Consider the following 21724-nt stretch of genomic DNA (forward strand, 5'->3'; position numbering starts at 1 on the left):
CAATACATTCCCCAGTTGCTTTATGAGGGCGGGGGGGGGGTGGAAACAGGTAAAAGCGACACCCTCCCTTTTTGTCTGAATAAAGGTGAAAAGAAGCCTTTCTTCCACCTTTTCTTCCTTAACTCTGGCGAGAGAAAAAACAGGACAGAATAAGAATAAAGGAGAGCAGCTTTCCCCCCCCTTCCCACTTTCTTCCCACCCGCCCCACCCTCCACTGACTGACCCACTTGCAGCAAGGGGGAGGGGTAACGGGGAGAGAAGCCAGCAGCTTGGCGTTCTGGGTGTTGTTGCGAGGTGGAACTCGTTTCTCTTCCACCCGCCCCTGCGGCGAGCGGAGCAATCCGCAGTCTCCACGTCTCTCGCGCGCTCTCTTCCTTTGCCTAACCCACCTAATCCTGAAGTGCGGAGGGTTACTTACTGGGCGTGACAGGTCCCTGCGAAAAGGCCGGGGTGGTGGTGAGGGGGGGGTGGGGGAGTGGTAGCAATGTCTCTCTCAGCCGGCCCTCCAACCTCAGCTGCAATTCGCCGCAGAAGGCGGGCAGCCCGAGTTCGAGTAGGGGTGGTGTCTGGACTCGCGCGCGCGCGCGCTCTTTCTCTGTCTCGTCGCGACTGACGTGACGTCCCTTGTGGTGGTGGTGGCAGCCCTGCCCGCCTTTCTCTCCGGCTCGCTCTGCGTCCGTGCGCACGCCTCAGGAGTCCGTCGGGTCACGGAGAGTCGGTCAGAGCAGGAGTGACGGCTTGCACAGCGGCGCCCTCCATTTCGTGCCGCAGCTGCCATAGCCCCCGCCCTTTGCACCCTCCAGGCTCCCTCTCTCCTTCTCCCCCCGCCCCCCTTCCCCGCTTTATAGCCTCCCTTAACCTGCCACGGCGCTCCCCACACCTCCGAAGCGGAAGTCTCCTTCTCTCCTCCACAGCCTGGACGTTCCCAATATGAGCGGTATCGTCTGCGTTGAGAGACACCAGGTAAGGAAGGGATTACAGACCCACAACCTTGAAGGCTGCGTACTTCAAGCCTGCCTTTATGATCATACGCTCCGTCCGGGCCTGCCTTTGGCGCGATCGTGTTTGGGGGTCGGGCTGTACAAGATGTGCCATTGACCTCAGTGGGGCTGGCTGGCTGGCTGGCTTCCGAGTAAATGTGCATAGATGGGATCGATCTGCGCCCGGGCCGGGCCGTGGCGGGAGAAGAAAAAGGACAAAGCTGCGACGGTTGGGGAAGGTGGTGGGCAAGCGCGGGAAGCCTGGCAGACTTGACCGGATTGTTGTAAAACTACTTTCATACTAAAATGGGGTGCTTTGAACGCGCAGACTGAGCTACGGAAAACGGTAAGAGAGTTGCCCGTAAAGGCAGAGGGAATATCTGCTTGAGGGTAGATGGATGGGGAAGGCTGGCTCCTAGGCACTTGATTGTGCGTACACGCATGCATTTTGGGAAGTAATAAGGCATTTTCTTATTTTGATCTGTGAGTGGCTTCTTCATTTATTTATTTTTAGTTCCCCGCCCCGTTTCTTGGTATTGGGGACATCTTGCTTTCTTCTGAGGTGCACAGCAGTCTTTTTGACATTTTAAAAGAGAGAGGAATGAATTTTGCTCTGGATTCTAAAATGGATCGTTGCAGTGGTGGGCGTTGCCCTGTCCAGGGGGTGGTAACATTTTGTGGTGTCAGGAATGAACACACTAAAAAAGTATGATTTTCTGGTTGGTATGAAACTCAGGCTGCGAGACAAGGGACTGGCTCAGTCCTGTGGGTTTAGGCTGAAAGACTGGATCAGGTTCCTCAGCGATTTCTATTGTTGAGCTAGGACTTTGAGCTCCAAGGGGCTTGCATTTCTACCTCTTTGGGCCCCATTGCCCCTTTTAAATGCTGCGTACTTGCTCTGGCTAGCAGCGCTAGCAAATGGTAGGATGATAATTCTGCGCAGTTGTGGAGCTTGAAAGGAAGGGACCAAGGTAAAACAAGATTGCTTGGTTCCTTATGTTATCTCCCCCCCCCCCCATTCCCTGATATACTAAATACTGATGTCCTGAAACAGGTAGGGAGCCCTGACCCACCTCAGCAGTTTGAAAGACAAACAGCAGAATTGTTTAATCGTACATTTTGTTCCCAGTAATCGCTATTTTGGGCGGGTGTGTGGCGGGGGTAGACTTTTGTAAAGCTTACAGGAAGCCAATGCTTGTTCCTTCCTGTTGTTTGTTTGGGGCAAGGATGCATCTTTGTCTGAAAGCAAAAAGAGAATTGGCAAAGATCTTGGAATTGTGATGTCAGGAGTGCTGGGATGCAGGAAAAATAATTACAAACCGTGAATTGTTCATGATATGAGCATTGAGTAGACCTTTCTTCCCCCCTTTGCCTTTGTTCTTTCTCCACGTTGCCACATCCTGTTGCCAAGTGTATGGGATTGAAGAATGTCTGCTCCAGTATGCTTGCTGTAATTGGAAGCAGGATTGGGTGGAGGGAAAAGCATGCTATCCTATCCTGAGGTAGTTGTAGTGAGAGAGAGAGAGAGAGAGAGTGTGTGTGTGTGTGTGTGTGTGTGTGTGTGTGTAGTGAGGGCATGGCCCTTTTTGGAGGAGCTTACTTTCTACAAGTTTAGCTTTCTGGTTTGCATCAGAGCAATAAATAAATAAATATAATAAAGTTACTTAATACATAAATAAACTTAATAAAGCTATTTCTGGCACCTTGCTTTGCAATGCTTTCTTTGTCGGCCTTTGTGTAGTCTGCCAGACACCAGCCAGACATGAAGGACAATGAGGATATTTTTTTCGGACAACTATGCACTTATTTTTAGTTCACGATTTCATTCTAACTAATTTTGTGGGTAACATTGGACATACAATGTTATGGTTTTTACCCTCGCTTATTAAATATGATGAATACACCTCTATTCTTTTAGCTGATTGCTTTGAACCCATAACACTGTGTGTGGTCAAATTATGTACAGCTGCATGTAAAGTTAGGTCTGAGATTTATTTATTTAATTATTTAACATATTTTTATACCGCCCAAAACGTACATCTCTGGTGCTATTTAAGTTGGACTTAATTGTACTATGAAGATTCTTACATTATGGTATTTTATTCTGTGTTGTTGGGTCAATACCATAGTAAAGTATTCATTCATGTTATGGTTTCTATGTGCAACAGCTTAAATTGTTTGCCATGTGTATTTTCTTCATTTGATGATACTGTCACGTGCTCTCCAAAATCTTTTTAACCTTAATATCTTTACAGCGTGTTAAAGAAGGTTTGATCACTTGGGAGATGGAGAATGCTAGCTGGCCCATGTAGCAGCTACCCCTAGTGGAGCTGCACAAATAGACATTAGTAACAGAAGTATTTTTAAATGGGGACCAAGTACATACTTAATATGCATACTAAGGTCCCACCAGCTCTGCAATACTGTGTTTGAAAAACACCCTTATGAGGCTATGATACTGAGCTATGAAGCTGGGTATGATATTGATATCAAGCAAGGTAAAAGATGGGTGCTTAACCTCCCTCCCCCCGCCCCAGCCATTTTTCATGAATGTCTAGAACAGATGCATCTTTACAAAGTTAATTATACATCTGGAACTGTGAGAAGCAACTTGGATAAGTCCACGGTGAAAGGGGATAAGCATCCCATCTGCTCAAAATAAAAAGCTGACTTCCATTTAAAAACCAGACTGTTGAAGGTTTATTATCTGATTTACATCCAGCATGTAGATTTTCCAAAAGATAGGATATTTTATCAACATCTTGTGTTAAGATGCAGAATGTGTTTCAGAGGATCTGCTTGTTTCTCCTGATCTTGTTGTTTTTCATTTAGAGTATCTGTGGGGAGCTACAACTTTGGGAGCAGCAGTGCTTGAGGCTAACTTATCTATACTGTTTTTTCAGTCTGAATCTCACTCATACATTCCAAAGCTGCTGCTAGCCCAATGATTTGGGGCACTGGAGGAAGTGCAGATATAGCATATGTACATGTATGTTTTCACCACAGGACTAACAGCTTTGGGGAGGTAGATTTAGATTGGAAAATGGTATGATGGGGATGGCTAACTCTCTCCCCTTGTGCCATTGCTCTAATCAAAATCTGCTTTAAATGAAAAAGCAGCATTTTGGGAGATCATCATAGCCTTTCTTTAATGTAGTTTGAGCCCAATACATAATGAACTCTTGAAGGCTAAGTTGTTCATCATCTATGATGCTAGCTAGATGAGCTATGTTCTAGGAAAGGTATAAGGTAATTAAGGAGCCCTTTGGGTGAACTAAGTGGACTGTGCAATTTTTATTTGCTCTTTTCTTGGTGGGATGATTGTTATATTGTTGAAACTGGATTTTATTTTTAAGTGGAACTAGAAACATTGCATGCTTGTTTTATCCCGTTTGCGTGCGCGCATGTGTGTGTGTTTTGTTTTAGTGTTTTAATGTTTTGCTTACATCTTCTGTGGAGGAAATCATGCAGCATTTCAAAGTAGCAAATTCTGTGTATTTTGCCTTTTTGGTTTGTGAAGTTGACCATAACTCTGTAAAGTTCCAGCAGAATTTATCAATAAAAGAAATCTCTAAGGGGTAAAATCCAGAAACTGTGAGGTTAGATATGGAGGTGGATGGTTTTTAGTATAAGAGATTGGACTAGATGGCTTTCCTGCTCTTTTTTGAATGAGACACAGTTTTACACTGAGGGTTCTTTCATCAAGAATTTTCCTTGGTCTGTTTTGGGGTTCTGGGAATGTTTTTAATTTGCGAATAATGGACAACTTCTAGAAATAAAATGTAAGAAGCAAAAAAGAGACAACTAGTTGCCTAAGAATTTGGGTGGCAGTAGACTTCACACTCTGGCTTTTTGTGTGGTCTGAGGAAACACTTCAGGGAAAGAATCAGTATGTTTAGTTCCTTTGATACAGTGTTTGAATTTAGCTTGAAAAAGCAGACTTAAACAATGTATTTTATAGGGTGCAGGGTATCTTAAGATACATTGGCTGGGCTCAGATGTAACAGGTAACCATGGTTACATGAATAAACCTGTGAATGGCATGGGCTAACTTCCTCTCACATGAGAGAGGAAAAGAGTGAGAATGTCTGCTATGGAGCTGTGGTTTACTTCACATCCATATTACACATGAATTTGGGACAGTTTGTTTATTTTATAGTTCAATTTCTGCATCACCTTTCATTTTACCTTGTTCTGTTCTCGCCTATAGGTGCAAATATGGAGAAGAAACAGACAATACCTTATTCTCCAGGTCTCCTGATTTCCAGTAATGCCCCCCCCCAGTCAAATATTTGCGAAAATAATTAAGAAAAAGAACCACAAAATGGCTCTTTGCTGGAAAATGGCAGCCAGAAATTATATCGGAAGTAATTTCCAAGTCATTTCTGGCCACTCAAAACCGTGGATAGGCAAATTTCACCTATTTTCTACCCATGGATAATGAAACTGGGTCTCTAAGACCCAGCTGTGGATACACGAAAGCGCATCCACCGATGAGGGCCACCTATACTGTCAAGTTTTAATCCATACAATGTAAAATATTTGCATCTGAGTAGTTGCAGAATCAGAAATGGAGTTAGTCTATGACAGGACTGAAAAAATGACCTGGGAAATATCCCCCTCCACTTACACGCTTTAAGTCTTGATCCACCTTACATTTAGTACCTATAGTCGCCTTACCCTTCTAGAATCCTTTCACTTCTACAGCTCTCTTGTCCTTGAGAATTACAGCTCTTTAGCTGTGTTACATGTATGTTTTTTACATACTGTATATTAGTTGTTTGCATATCTAAAGGTATATTTGCCTAGGAAGTTTGACTTAAGATCTTCTGTCACTTCCCTCTCTGCTTGTTTTGCTAGTGTAACAAGAGACTTGCTTTCTTTAGTGTACACTGTTAGCTGCTTTGATTCCACAAGAGAGAAGCAGAGTATACATTTCTAAAATGCAGCAGTCTGCAATTATTTGTTGGGGGATGAAATACTTTAGTGTCTTTAGAGTGACTAGATGTAAATTCCCTTGACCCTGAAGTCTAGATTATATGAAAAACCCCAGGAACACATTTTTGGAAGCCAAAAAGTACTATATTTTTCATCCACAAGTGTTAGTGGTTCAATTAAGGGCTTTAAAAACTTCTTGAATAACTTATTTTAAACATGCTTCAGTACAAGTGATGCTGTGCAACCTATGTTTGTTTTGTTAAATCAGCTTACAGTGACATCATCTGCAACAAGTGCTGTGGATAGAATTAATGTTGTAACCTTAATATGCAGTTTTCTATATTTTTGGTAAATATACTTATGTCCTTGGATGTGCAAGTTTAGTGGATGCATCTATTAAAATTTTAAATTCTAGAAGGAAAACAGTCTTTTCCCCCATAGTTTTTCTGTTGTGTAAAAGAGTGCTTCTATGATAGCGAAGTTCTTTTCTTATTTGGAATATTTAATATTTTGCTCTTCAACAAAAGCATTTGCAAAGCAATTTTTATAGCCCTACACTGTTTACAAATATGTTAAGATCCTGAATGAATCCATATTCACCCATTTAATATTTTTCTTTGTGCTGATCTTTGATCGTAATAAACTAAATTGAATTGAATATTTTTCTTCTATTGCAGATTATGATGCACGATTATCATAGAAGAAATTCGTGTCTATAGCTTTTAAGGACTTGATTACATCATTTTAAAGCCTGGTAGTTTTGGAGTCATCATTTTAGAAGACGCACCTGCCTGTGTTTATGACAAGCTGCTCTTCACCCAAGGAGGAATATACATTGACGTACTCTATATTAACACACAGCAGGGCTATTGGATTATTTAAGGCCTTCTGGTTATAAAATTACAGCATATATTTGGTTGGTAAGCTTTTACTTGTGTATATAAACATATGTCAGTTTTTGAGACTATAAATTAGTCCATTGTACAGTACGTAAGTGAACAGACTTCCCCAATTCTGATATGATCATGCCAGACTATAATGTTCAAAACTTCTTTTATAATTGTACATAAAGGTAGAGAAGGTTATAATCAGATGAATATTTGAGCAGAAACATTTATTTACACTTATCAGTACCAGCTTTAATTATTAATAAAGCTGGTATTGTGGCTGGGCATATGGGAGGTTCTTGCAGACCTCTCATTTCTTGTAATAGTCTGGTATGTCTATTTGTGTGTACAAAGTGGAGGGAAGAGAGCTCTGTTGAGCCTTGCGGTAGCTCCTGTGCTAACAGTGTGATCATGCCTTAAGTTCTCATGCTAAGGTCCTCAAAGGCAAGTGAAAATAGTAATAATTAATATTCTGACAAGCCCTTGGTACAGTTTTCATAGCACTGCTCAGGACAAATTTCATCCTTAGTTCATACATGGTAGCTATTTTGTATGTATATTACTAGCTTTAAACTGGGTTCATTACAGAACAAAAAAATCAAGGCTTTTCCCAAGGAAAGTAGTACTGCGTTTGATTACATTAAATATTATAAACTCTTTCTTTTTTCAGCCACAGAAACAGCAAAAATGATTCCTAATGGCTATTTGATGTTTGAAGATGAAAATTTCATTGAGTCATCTGTTGCCAAGCTAAATGCTTTGCGCAAAAGTGGCCAGTTCTGTGATGTTAGACTCCAGGTAATTTAGCAATATGATAATTTGGAATTGTATTTTGAGCATGGCACTGATCCTTTCTTTGAATTCTAGAATATTAATAAATAGTTATTTAATGTGTTGGTAATTTAATCTTAACATGTACATGATATGAAGTTCTTAAACTGATCCCATATATTCCCACAAGCATTCTGAGAGCTCCACACACCCCTAGATGGAAGTCTTTTAAAACTTCACTTTCCATCTCTTAATTATGGGTATGAGGTCTTAATAATGGATAAAGCCCTCTTAAGGCATGCTTCCTCTAAGCTGTGTGGCTGCGCACCCATTCATAAAATGAATCTTGCCAGGATCCAGAATTGGTTCCTCCTACTGCCTCCTCTCCCTCTCTCCCTGCCCCTTCCCCTCCTCTCCCTCTCTCCTTGCCCCCTCCCGAGCTGAGCCTCTTCCTCCTCCGGCTCAGTCTGACTCTGCAGATCTCATTGGAAGTTTTTTTGGGGGAGTCTGAAGTCATCTCTCATGAGCCTTCTGACTAGATCCTCAGATGTGGGAGGAGGAGGAAGGGCGGGGAGAGGCAGAGGTGGTGGGATCCTGGCAGACAGTTGGTATGGGGTGGTGGGGAAAGGTGGAAGTCAGGGGGTAGAGGAGGAGACTGGAGTCTCTGTGCTTTGGCCACATTTGAGTTGGTTGCTGCATCTCAAAAAGTTGTTGAGCTGGGAAAGGTGCAAAAGAAGGCAACCAAAAGTATCAGAGGGCAACATTAAAACGGACGGAGGCAGGTGTCCATTGAAACTGGCAGGATATTTAGAACAGACAGAGGGAACTACTTCTTCACAGATTGCATAATATTGGTCAAACCAATAAAATGAAATGAGACAAATATAAAGTCCTATATCTGATCAAGGAAAAGTCAAGATGGTAAGGGAGAGTGCAGAAACAAGGACAAGAGGAATGCTCATCTTTTCCTTTAACCGGCGTTAAAGAGGAGGGCTGGTCTTGTGGTAGCTAGCAAACTTGAATTGTCCCCTTTGTTAAGCGGGGTTTGCCTTGGTTTGCATTTGAATGCAAATTTTAAAAGGCAATGAATCACTGTGTTTAGTGACTTAATACTTAAATGTGAAGCGAAAAAGTAAAAACCCAATTTTATGAATATAGAATAGTAAAATACACTTATTTCTTTCCATGTTTGGCGGGGGGTATCTATAGTGGTGCATAATAATGCACATGTGTGCACACTACCTTGATACAGTACTTCTGCCCAGAATAAAACACATTCCACTCACTGATGAAAAAGATTAGAGGGAACACTGCCTTAAGTTGCACTGGTTTAAATGCTAAGAGATGTAAGCATGTGTTTAACTCTCATTCAAACAAATGAAATTTAAATTGTTCATCTGTGGCTGGATAATGCTAAAAAGATTAAATCTCTTTAGTTCAGGCTTTAGCTTTGTGATATCGTGAATGACTTAGGTTTATTTATATTTTGTTCTCCATGGTCTTTATTTTCATAAAGGTATGTGGACATGAGATGTTGGCACACAGAGCAGTCCTCGCTTGCTGCAGCCCTTATCTGTTTGAAATCTTCAATAATGACAGTGACTCTCATGGAGTTTCCCATGTGAAATTTGATGATCTTAACCCTGAAGCTGTTGAAGTCTTGTTAAATTATGCCTATACTGCACAGTAAGTGGCTTTTCTGTGGTGTTTTTTTAAAAAAATAATGCATACTTACTTATGCTCTGCCCATAACAAATTCTAAAAATAACTATATAACTTTAATAGATTGAAGGCTGACAAAGAACTGGTTAAAGATGTATACTCTGCAGCAAAGAAACTGAAGATGGAGAGAGTCAAGCAGGTATAATTTCTGACTACTACAAAGAAAAGTGTGGGGCTGCTTTGACCCAGCTTGTTTGATTTGAGGAAGAGCTAGGTTTTTAATGAGCATCTGTTGCATTCTGTACTAAAATAATCAGGTCTGTTTCAGAGTCCTTAATAATCAATAATTATAACATTTATGCAAATATATTTTAAGGCAGTTAGTTTGAATAGTTGTCTGATACAATGTATGGATTTGAGAATTTTGGGGGGGCCAGTTCACACAACACAATTTTTTGTCTGTTTAGGCAGTTCTGTGCATTCACATGGACAAATACTGTATAGTCATACATTTATATAGATAGTAGTTTCCATAGTTGCAAAAGATAACATAGTTTGTGAACTTAGTAGCAAAAGATATGAGAGGGAATCTTAACTTTTTATTAATCCTTGCAACTAAATAATATAAAAAATCAGAGTAAGTGCAGTGATTTGAGGCAACTACAAAAGATTCCTCAGCAAATTTCTATAAAAAATTTGATTATTACAAAATTCCTCAATTTCTGTGGCTTATTTTATAGTTTTATAACTGATAAGTAACTGTAAAGGAGTTTCTAGTGGTTTGAGAATTTCTTTAAATAACTTGTTCTAAAATAATAGAAAAGAACATAACTTATAGAGACGTGGTAAGTGTGTAAAAGTTTAAATTGCGGATTTGAGTGCTATGGTAGATTGGGCTATAAAACAGCAGTCTCAAAGTGTCTCATTAGTGTACTTGAGCCTCTACTAAAATAACTGTGTGCATTTTTAAAGGTTTGTGGAGATTATTTGCTCTCCAGAATGAATATTGAAAGCTGCATCTCCTATCGAACTTTTGCGAGCAACATGGGTGATTCACGCTTACTGAACAAAATTGATGGTTACATTCAGGAGCATTTGTTACAGATCTCTGACCAGGAAGAATTTCTCAAATTGCCACGCTTAAAGGTCAGTGTGCATGCATGCACACAGCTATTTTTCATCTTGAAATGGAAGTTAATTATTCATATTTAATGCTATCAGGAAATAGTTGCTTGCAACTATTGTATGTTGCTTACAATGCCTGCGTAACTGGTTTTGCATAGTTTGAATAGCTTGCTTAATTATAGTTACAGTTTCCATTACCTTTTTATAAAACCAGCAAAATACCCTTCATTAAAAGGAAGGAGCTTCCCTGAAGATATTGCAAGGGGTCTTGAGGTGCAGTGGATTGTTCGTGCATGCATGCATGCACGCACACACATATTGTACTTTACTGTGGGGGCCCTAACCCAGCATGAGATGTTCCTGCAACAGTGTCCCCAGGAACAGCATTTCATTTTTTCCTGTATGAGTGAATGGCAGCCACTAATCTTAGGAAAATGGTACACTTAAGAACACTACTGAGGTGGAAACTAAACTTGCTCTCTGTCCTTGGTGAACACAGTATCTGAAGCAGTAGGGAGGGAATCTTAGCCCCTTCTCAACTGTGCCCCAGATTCCAGCCATTTTATTTTGTCCCATAAAACTCAATGGGTGGTCACTGAGAATCAAGCCAGACATACTGGAGGTTCTCTTTCTTGGTTTTACTATAGTGTAATGGAACTGGCAGGATTGCACATAGCTGTAATGACTGTATCTTTTAACAGTGGGTGTATAGTAGCCTCTAATCATTTGTTCTTAATTCCAGCTGGAGGTCATGCTTGAAGACAATGTTAGCTTGCCCAGCAATGGCAAACTATACACAAAGGTAATCGACTGGGTGCAGCGCAGTATCTGGGAAAATGGAGACAGTCTAGACGATCTGATGGAAGAGGTTAGTCTAAAGAAATGAGATCTGTCAGTCTTTAAAAACTGAGCTTTTCTGAAATTAAAGCTGATCCCTTTTTCTTGTGTTTTTTTTTAAAAAACAAAATCCATGAAGAATTTAAATTTTACTGTAGGTATCCCTAAGCTGAGAAAATTGGGGGGTTCCAGGTGAGCTTCTGAATAAACTGTTCAGTCTGGTCTTCTGATTTCCTCCCCCTCCCCCACACACCTTTTTAAAAACTTCAAATGTCATATATATATTTACCTTTTAAAAAGGGGAGGTGGTTCTAGAATTCACAATATATTCTTAATGTGTTCCTTTACAGGGTTTTGCTTAAAGAGGGAAGTAGGTAAAAGGTTCTAATGGTTGTTCCTCCCCATTGATTTATCTCCCCATAGGTTTATTAACAAAACTAGGATATCCAAGGCTGAAGAACATAGAAGAAACTTCAAGTGTAATGACACGTAAAGAAGCAGCAGTCCTGCCCCAGTTCTCCTAAGAACATCCGCTGTGGGCAGAGAACGATGATGATGTTTAATGGTGTTTACTTCTTTACAGGATTCTTAACTTCTCAAACGTTTTTTGTGTGTGTTGAATGGCCTTACTCATAAACTTCTGCAGTTAGTTTGGTCTAAATCTGAAGTGCCAACATCTTGAGAATTACAGTGGAGTTATACTAAGTGTTTGGGGAAACTGAAATAGTTTGCCATTACAGGCAAGGTAGATCTTGAATACATTGGCGTAAGCAAGAGTTATGTTTGCTACTTAATATATTATACTGCTCTTTTAAACTTTTCTTAGAATATCAGTGAAATGGTCAGTACTCCTCTTTGCACAACATCATTACTGATCATGTGGCACATCTGTTAAGGCATCGGCCTTAGGTTCCAGTTTCCTGGGTTTGTGGAACTTGAGCCAGACTGAGAGCACCTCAGATCTGGTCTTAAACTGACAGGTGTTTTGACCATTGAATCTAATAATGGGCAGGAGGCTTCCCTAAACTGAAAAGTAGCTCCACTATATTTAACATGACCCTTTTATAGTCCCACTGTGCTTCATTTACGTATTTTTAATTGGACAAAGAAAAATGTTGTATTTTGCAAATAAGAAACTTGTTTGTAGGGAATAGCAAAAGTTCATGCTTGAGATTGTTAATCTGTACAGTTTATTCTGCAAAATGTAAATTATACTTGTTGCACATCATAATGTTACTGCACTGGGAAAACAAGTCAAGGAAATGGAAGATTTATTTTGTACTGTGAAAATAAGGATCCTTCATCGAATATGAAGATTTATCGCCCTGAGAGCAACTTCCTTTTAAAAATTTTTTTCATTCTGCTAGATTGAAAGAAGAGAAACTGAACTATCCAGGAACCCTTGTGGCGTTTGTGTGCAGTGTACCAGTAATTAAGTAGCTATGAAGACAGTAGCCACATGGCTGTTCTGTTGTTTTGCAGGTTCAAACGTTGTACTACTCAGCTGATCACAAGCTGCTTGATGGAAATCTACTAGATGGACAGGCTGAGGTGTATGGCAGTGATGATGACCACATTCAGTTTGTGCAGGTACAAATTGCACACAGTCTGAGGTAACCTCAGGTAAAACTGGCTAGAGTAGCATGGCACAACTAAAATGTTGTGTATTACAGTAAAGGGAAAGACAGTCCCAAGTTTAAATAGATGAGAAAATAGCTGCAATAGATGACTTGTGTGGTCTTGGTTAGTTTTGTTCTTTCAAGCCATAACTTAACAAAACTAATGTGTGCTAAATGTGTGGCTTAATAAACAAGCACAGGCCTACTTTTTCACATAGCACATAATTGAATTCTCTGCCATGGGATGTGGTGATGGCCACTAGCTTGGATGCCCTTAAAAGGGGCTTAGACAAATTCATGGGGGACAGCTCTCAGTGGCTACTAGCCTGGTGGCTATAGGCCACCTTGGCTCCAGCCTCAGAGGCAAGATGCCTTTAAATACCAATTGCAGGGGAGCAACAGCAAGAGAGAGGGCATGCCCTCCCCTTGCCTGTGGGCTTCTCGGAGGGATCGGTGGGCCACTGAGTGAAACCGGATGCTGGACTTAGATAGACTTTGGGCCTGATCCAGCAGGGCTGTTCTTGTGTTCTAATGACTGGAGTTTTAAGTAAGCTTGATGAATGTTGTGAGAGGAGTGTGTGCATATGCATGTAAAAGAGGAACACTGAAGAAACAAGCCAAAAAGAGACTACAGACAAAACATGAGATAACTGAGACAGATAAGGAAATGCTGGAGAAATTTCGGTATGTTGTACTTAAATAAGGAGAGTTGGAAAAGTTTGTGTGCAGTGCTTCAGCATGTAGTGCAGACTTTAAAGGGGAACCATTTATTTGGATGTGATTAGGAATGGCATCATAAAGTAATGCTAGAGGTTTCCTTCTGGAATCCTGGTATAAGGCAAAGATTGAACTGAGATCAAGTATCATTACATATCTCAGATAAGCTGCTATTCATGCCAGGAAGCAGTAGAAAAGTTGGAGTACCATTGTGTACTGTGCATTGGTGACTCCATGGAAAAATTCACTTTCATTAGTCATTACTATGTCAACAATTCTATGCCATTTTCTGTTAAAGGCTCCAGTTAGGGCCTTCTGAATTTATAACTTGAGTCTATTAAACTAAAGTGAACTGAGTGAACTAGAAACAAAACCTGGAGTAAAATGGAATACAGTTCATTTTGGAGCCTAAATATAAATTGGTATTTACTTCTGGATTTGGGGGAATTTGTAAGAGATGATTTTATTAAGGTATTTTAGTAATTATGTCTCAGCTGCAATTTAATACATTCGTTAGTATTGTAGGCCTTGACATTTGAAAATATTTTATCTTTTAATCTAATACTTGGAGATCTGATACTTCAAGGAAGCTAGCAAGTCTAGTTCTTCTACACAGATGTCAATAGAATAAATTAAATAGAATGCAAATTACTCTTTCAAAGGATGAGCAAGGATTCATGTTTTCTTAAAATTTGCATTATTGCGTTAAGTAGGCATGATACTGTCTACAAACTTGTTATGGTGGTTTAAGCTGAGAAATGTTGGCATTTCCCCCTGAAGATTTATTTTGTTTAAAACATTTCATAACAATAGAAATGACCCAGATTACCCACTCCTTAGAGGAAAGGTTGTAGGCTACAAGAGCAAGCTGCCAAATATAGTGAGAGAGAGAAACACCCAAGTATAACAGCAAAGGAAAATGTGTACAGGAGAGAGGCAAAGGGGAAACACAGTTACAGAGGGACCCATTTGTTTACTTGGAAAGATCAGAGAGCCCCACAAATGGTTTGCAGTACAGTCATCTCTCACCAACCGCAAGGGTTCCATTCTGGTAAAACCTCGCCGTTGGCAAGCAATTGGAATCAATAGGAAACAGGGTTAGGGGAGCTGCGATTGTGAAAAGACCAAAAAATCAAAGAAAAAATACAAAAAAACTGCCAAGAATCACCCGGAATCCCTTAAAATCACCAAGAATAAGCAAGAGGAGTGAGCAAATTGAACCTCTGGAAAACTTTGAACCCCTCAAAATCACTCAAAGGCACTTTTGAACCTCCCAAAAGCATTCAAAGTCACTTTAAATCACGAGTTGGCAGGGTCAGCAAGAGGAATGAGTGGATTGAACCTCTGAACCCCCCCCCAAATTGCGAACACCCCACACACACAGACACACACGCTAAAGAATCTCACCAAACCGCAGATACGCAGGTTGTGGTTGGTGAGACCAATCACAATTTCCCAGTGACTGGGGAAAACCGCAGTTGGCGAGGAATGACTGTAAATGCCATATTTTGTAGACGGTGCATAATTGTACAGTCATTGGCGACAACAGTTTCAGACAGGGCTCCTGTTTCTAGAACAAGGAAAATACCCCCCAAATGGAGACTTAAATAGGCAAAACTATAAAGCACTAAATCTATAACTTAGTAAGTAAGATGTGGCTTGGAAATATATAGAACTGACTTTGTTTGTTTACCTAGAATTCATATAAGTCTCCAAGGATTTGTGCTGTCAATCTGCCCAGGCTGTGCACACTTGAAACTAGTTTGTCAAGGATAGTCTAATAGCCACAGTTGTCACTGGTATACTTTGAAATAGTGGTTGACATGCTGCACAATCCACTGCTGGTGTTTCTGACCTGCCAGGGCTGCTGCACATGTGAAAAGCAGCCCCCGTGATGTGGGAGGCAGACACGTATGCTATCACCTAAAACAGCACATGGGCACTTGAGTTACACTACTTCCATTGTTTCTAATGGAAGTGTCGGTGTGCTATTTTAGGGGTTTTGGCCCCAAAGGGCTCATAATCTAAGAAGAATCAGACAGACACCATCAACAGTCACTGGAGGGTACTGTGCTGGGGGTGGACAGGGCCAGTTACTCTCCCCCTGCTAAATAAAGAGAATCGCCACATTAAAAAGGTGCCTCTTTGCCCAGTTAGCAGGGGCAAAGACCTTCATTTTACAGCCATTTGCTTTGGAAACTGGAGGCAGTTTATCTATTTTAAATAGAGGAAGTTTTTGTGAGAGTATTTATCATGCTGCCAAAATGATGATTCACAATGTTGCCTGTGTAGATGAGGCTGGACAGAGGTAAAAATACTACTTAGGTCTGAAACAAAGGCAGATCAAGGTATGCTTCTTGGCTAGGTTTCTGTAGCTGCCTTTTGATTTTGCAGAAAAAGCCACCCCGGGAGAATGATCTCAAGCAGATAAGTAGCAGTTCTTCTGGAAGTCTTTCTCCAAATGCTGCAATGCAGAGTCCTAAACACGAGTGGAAAATTGTTGCTTCAGAGAAGACCTCAAGTAAGCACAACTTGTTCATCTGGCATTTTTTTTGAAGGCCATCTATTATACACCCATGGGAGAAAGAGAACATATTCGGATATGTAGAAGTAAAGTGACTGACCCTCTCCCCACCCCCCAGTATTAGAAGCTACTGAAATCTTAATCCACTTAGAGGGAGAGGTACAGCTTTCATAGGAAGACACATTTGTATTTTGGAATTAAATGCTCTCTTGGTTTCCCCACCTTAGATAATACCTACCTGTGTCTTGCTGTTCTGGATGGTGTGTTCTGTGTGATTTTCCTTCATGGGCGTAACAGTCCCCAGAGTTCTCCAACCAGCACTCCACGATTGCTGAAAAGTTTGAGTTTTGAGATTCAACCAGGTGACCTTATAGAAAAGCCCATGTCGCCTATGCAGTATGCTCGATCTGGACTGGGAACAGCAGAACTGAATAGCAAGCTCATAGCTGCAGGTAATGGCATCAGGGTTTTGAGCTTTCAAGTAACAATGCATCTTGCATACTTTGGCAAACTATTGTAGCAAATATTATGCAGAATAATTGCTACTGGGTAGGTTTTCTTTGAGAAATGGGCATAATTGGATGTATTGTGTATCATAATACATCTTACACACATTTGTGTTGTCACTAGGTGGCTATAACAGAGAAGAATGTCTCCGTACTGTGGAATGCTATGATCCCAGAAAGGATTGCTGGACTTTTATTGCACCAATGAGAACACCAAGAGCTCGGTTTCAGATGGCAGTTCTAATGGTATGTGTGGGGTAAAAAATCATCCCTTCTGTCAAAATTTAGTAGCAATTACAGTTGTTCAGCTTTTGATAGAGACACAAGCAAAAAGTGTGCTTCTTGACCAATTAAAAAGACTTCTGTGTAAAAGCAATGTTCCATTTTTACCCTAAACCTTGAGAAAAGAGATGCATAGGCTCATAGCAGTTGTGCACTTTAATAATAGATCATTACACTTCCTGGCAGGCTTCTGTGGCAGTGATTCAAAAAATAATTGCTGGTTTTCACAAATCCCAAGCATATATATTTAACTTGATGGATTATTGTTGTAATACTATATTTCTTTTGTTTTTAGGGGCAGCTGTATGTTGTTGGTGGGTCAAATGGCCACTCAGATGACTTGAGCTGTGGAGAAATGTATGATCCAGAGATAGATGATTGGACTCCTGTGCCAGAACTAAGAACCAACCGTTGCAATGCTGGTAAAAGTCTAGAATCCCCTTGAAAGTTATTGGTTCTTTCTAAGCATTCATACAATAAGTTTGGGTTTCTTTCTATGCATAAACAGGAGTATGTGCCCTGAATGGAAAACTGTATATTGTTGGTGGTTCAGATCCTTATGGGCAGAAGGGACTGAAAAATTGTGACGTCTTTGATCCTGTAACAAAATCTTGGACAAGCTGTGCTTCACTTAACATTCGTAAGTCCATACTGTATGGTGTTGTGTGGCTTTTAAGATACAAATTCAAGGTTAGAGAAGCGATCTAACTCCTTACAGCTTGTGCTGTATTCTACTGAAAGAGGACACAGTTTGCTACTGCTTGTCTTGAAATGAGGTCTGGTAACTCCTTGCCATTTCAAAAGAAAGCATTTGCTGTATAGAGAGCAGTTTTCAGGCTTACCTGGGCTTTACAGGGTGAGAATGGTGACATATGGATTCACATTGAGCCCTATTCGGATATTTGGTTTTCTTAAATGTATTGGTATCAGTAGGACAGTGCTGACTATTCCATCTACCATTAACTTCAGCCAGTTACAAAAACTAAAACTGCTGTTGTTATGAAAACCTAGGGTACCAATTGTTTTGACCCTGAATTTTAAAGACTTTTTGGGGGTTTTGACTTGTAGGTAGACATCAGTCTGCTGTGAGTGAACTTAGTGGATATTTGTACATCATTGGAGGAGCAGAATCTTGGAACTGCCTTAATAGTGTGGAGCGTTACAATCCAGAGAACAATACTTGGATGCTAATTGCACCTATGAATGTGGCTAGGCGTGGAGCTGGTGTTGCTGTGCTGGATGGTAAGCTTGTGGGAGTGGATAAATTATAGTTCTTGGCTACAAATTAGAATACCCCTTTTGGGAGTATAGTTTTTTGTGGGTATTCAGCAATATGTTCTTGTTTTCCTTGTTATTTGCAGCCTCTGCACTACTTCAAACTTGTTTTAGAAACGCCAAACTGTACATGGCTATTGAATGTTGCTCAGGGTGGAGCTGAACAGTTTTTTTTCCTTATTTGAAATAACATTACAACATAAAATATTAATCAAAGTTGAGAAGAAGAAAAACTTAACCTGTGTAGAAAGTTAGATTCTTAGGATATATTTCTTCACAATACAAACAGTCCATTAAAATTGGGCCAAAACACTAAAACATACATTCTGTTGAAAAAGAACCAGTTCAAATTGTAGACAAGGAGCATAAACCAGTTATCCACGGTTTCAAACCAGAAGTAAACTTGTTCTTCCAGAGCTGTATAATTCTTTTGGCAACTCACCCTGCTCAAAGGATACATAATTCTGTACATTGGGAATATAACACAAGATAGCAAAACTGTTTGAAAGACAGATGATGATCATTAGGTCACATTAACAGCCTTATAAATTTCAGACCAAAATGAACAACAACAGGACAAGCCCATAAGTGTTCCTGCATCTAAGTTACACCATCAGCATCTAGGAATCCACAACCAACTATTTAAACAGTCCCTTAGCTCTCCAGTAGGTACAAAATACATTTGTGTTCTCCATTCTAACTTCAAAGGAAGTACATTTGGGTTGAGCACTTAAGGACCAAATATAAATAAACCATGTGTGCTTCTTGGAGCCTCCTCCTGTGGCAGTCTGTAGGGAAGCAAGATTTGATGGTTTGCTTTGTGCTTTCCTCCAGGACAGTCATCATTTGAGAATTCTCAGCCCATCTTTCAACAAAGTGCTGTGGCCAAGAATTTGTGCAGTTTCCCACAGTTGACATGTTAGACCCTGCCATGAGTGTCCTTCCCTTGTCCAAAGACATTGCACCACTACTGATTCTATCCTTTGGAAGCTGCATATTTTTAATAAGATGTATCCAGTGATTAGTATACATCTTAAAATGTAACTTCCTACATACCTAAGTCCCTCTTCCTTGAAACAGATCCTTAGTGAAACTAGAGTTAACAGAATCAAGTTGACCTTTCTCGTAAGCTTAACTGGCATAAAGTGAATAGAAAAGGGAAGTTTACTTCAAAGTCTAGTTGACGTTTTGTCCCTCATCCTGCCAGGATTGCTTCCTGGGCATAGAGTGAGGCAGCCTGAAGCCTAATCTCCTGACTTGATCATTCTCTTTTCCTGTAGTGAAGGAAGTAGGAAGGAAGCTTGAGACCCACTTCTGACCTCTTTATCTCTTGGTTACAGATATTTGTGTTTAATATTTTTTATTAAATAAAATCACACAAATTTCATGCTTATCAAAGCAGCTTGTGTTCACTACATATGTGGACCAATGAATGGCAACAAGTAATATATGTTGTGCTCATTTGAGATTAAAATCTTGTTTGCTTTAAATTTGTTTTAATGGAGGGGGGAATAGTTCTGAATGTTATGGATTATAAGCATATAAACACTTAAAGTTCAGTTTCTCAATAGATGGGTCATAATCCACTGAAATGACTTATTGGGGGCAGCGGGGTGGGGAAACTGGGCACTGGTCTCTAAATCTTTGCTGGATCAGCTACTTCTGGCTGAAACTATTCAGAGGTAGTGTGTGGTAACTGGATAGGTGAGCTTGCGTCAGATAGGCAATAAGATCCACATATCCCCAGTAATAGTGGGTGACCTCTGAAATATCTAGAAAGTTTAGATCACAGGTATATTGCAGATACTGAGTTTGACTTTCAAAGATAACTTTAATATAATTCACCTTGCTTGGGGCCTAATGAACCTTCTAGTTGTTGGAAAGTGAGTTTGCCTCTGATGCCATGAAGACTGCACAAGACCAGGTCTCTGAGTATTTTGATTCCTATTCACTTCACAGGAAAACTCTTTGTTGGTGGTGGCTTTGATGGTTCACGTGCAGTCAGCTGTGTGGAGATGTATGACCCTGCTAAGAACGAATGGAAGATGATGGGCAGTATGACCATTCCAAGAAGCAATGCTGGTTTTGCAGCAGTGGCCAACACTATCTATGCAGTGGGAGGATTTGATGGCAATGAATTTCTGAATACAGTTGAAGTCTATAATCCAGAGTCAAATGAATGGAGCCCATACACAAAGATTTACAAATTCTGACTAACAAGTCTCCTTAAAACTAACAGGCTTAGTGATGTAATTGTTTAGTAGAGGTACACATGTGAATAAGGGGGGAGGGGGTTTAAAAGTTGCCATCAGCAACACAAAGCTTTTGCATATTGCATACTATTAATATGCTGTACATATTTTTATTTAGAATACATGGTGTTTGTGTATTAGAATTTGTTATTTTAGATTCTGGAAGTTGGTAATCTTGAGAATAATTAAAACCAATGAGGCATATCATTTCAAGAACTTCCCCCAATGTTTGTTTTGCCAATTTGCACACATAAATACTTACCTTAGAATTTGTTTGAGGTGCAGAAAAGATAGTGGTCAATGTGAGCAATTGCTTTTTAGGCCTTGTTTGGATTTATCATCTTAATTAACTGAATCTAATAAGCCTTATTTAAATAGAAATGGCTTTATTAAAAGCTGACACACCTGCCAATTTGTCTGCCTTTTATAACTTTTATATGTAGTCAGAGTTGTTATATCCTGAAGTGATAGAAGATTTAAATGTGAAGCCAAGAGACAATCTGAGTCTGACATACTGAAGTAAGATGCCACTCTCCACATGTGAGAGCTCTTAAGTTGCTTTTTCTGCTATACTGTTGTACTGTTGTATGAACTCTATTACACAATATTTATTTTAATTGCATCTGAGTGGAGTTTCTGAACACAGCTGTAATATGTATGTGTGTGGGGGGGGGAGAATCTGGCTCTGAAATTAAGCGAATGTAGAAGGTGCTTTTCTGTATGATTGTCCATTACACTCAGAGCTACACCATGCAGTGTGTTTGCTAGCAATGATGCCTATCTGAAATTGTATAAGTTTGTATCTTTCTACTGCAATCTGAAAACATGCTATAATACAAGTTGTGCTTCATTTTTATTTAAAGATGTCTGCTAGTATTCTTATATCTAGATCCTTTCCCTAACAACTTTTACCTCAGTTATCCCACTTCATATCAACAGATCTTATCCTGCTGTGATAGACCACCATATATCAGGACCCAAGTTCTGGTTAGAAAGACTAGTGTTTAAAAACAGGGTAAAATGCTTGTGACCCTTTTGTCTCTTATGCTGCCACCACCAACCTCTAACTTGATTTGGGTTTCAAACACAGCCTTTAGTATCATGTCCATGAGTAATGTGAAGAAAAGCAAGCAGACTTAATTGAAACAATTTATAGTTCTAAACAAAACACACACGTTATACAATAAGCTTCTGTAGTTTCTTAAAACTCTACAATGCAGGATCAGATGCTTAGTGGTTGACGAAACAAGGTGTCAACCCTAATCTTGGCAAGTCAATATACCAGCTGTTATATCAAGTTTATAACAACTGCTCAGGTTCTTATTTAAGATTGTTTCAGTCCATAAACT

At 40.0% G+C, this 21724-nt stretch overlaps 1 protein-coding gene across 2 annotated transcripts; it reads left to right on the forward strand.

Moving 5' to 3' along the window:
* Nucleotides 1-456: 456 nt before the first annotated feature.
* IVNS1ABP (influenza virus NS1A binding protein) lies at nucleotides 457-21237 on the forward strand. Of its 2 annotated transcripts, none has more exons than XM_053242635.1 (15): nucleotides 457-963; nucleotides 6596-6838; nucleotides 7476-7603; nucleotides 9093-9262; nucleotides 9362-9437; nucleotides 10211-10384; nucleotides 11106-11231; nucleotides 12683-12790; nucleotides 15931-16057; nucleotides 16288-16512; nucleotides 16691-16812; nucleotides 17144-17270; nucleotides 17357-17488; nucleotides 17917-18090; nucleotides 20083-21237. In XM_053242635.1, the coding sequence occupies exons 3-15, from the start codon at nucleotides 7493-7495 to the stop codon at nucleotides 20334-20336; spliced, it is 1926 nt and encodes a 641-aa protein (XP_053098610.1). In that variant the 5' UTR covers nucleotides 457-963; nucleotides 6596-6838; nucleotides 7476-7492; the 3' UTR covers nucleotides 20337-21237. The 2 variants fall into 2 exon arrangements, with proteins under 2 accessions (XP_053098610.1, XP_053098611.1); XM_053242636.1 differs by having other exon boundaries at nucleotides 6596-6834.
* Nucleotides 21238-21724: the final 487 nt, after the last annotated feature.

Source organism: Hemicordylus capensis, chromosome 4 (genome assembly GCF_027244095.1).
Source record: "Hemicordylus capensis ecotype Gifberg chromosome 4, rHemCap1.1.pri, whole genome shotgun sequence".
Classification (NCBI taxonomy): Eukaryota; Metazoa; Chordata; class Lepidosauria; order Squamata; family Cordylidae; genus Hemicordylus; species Hemicordylus capensis.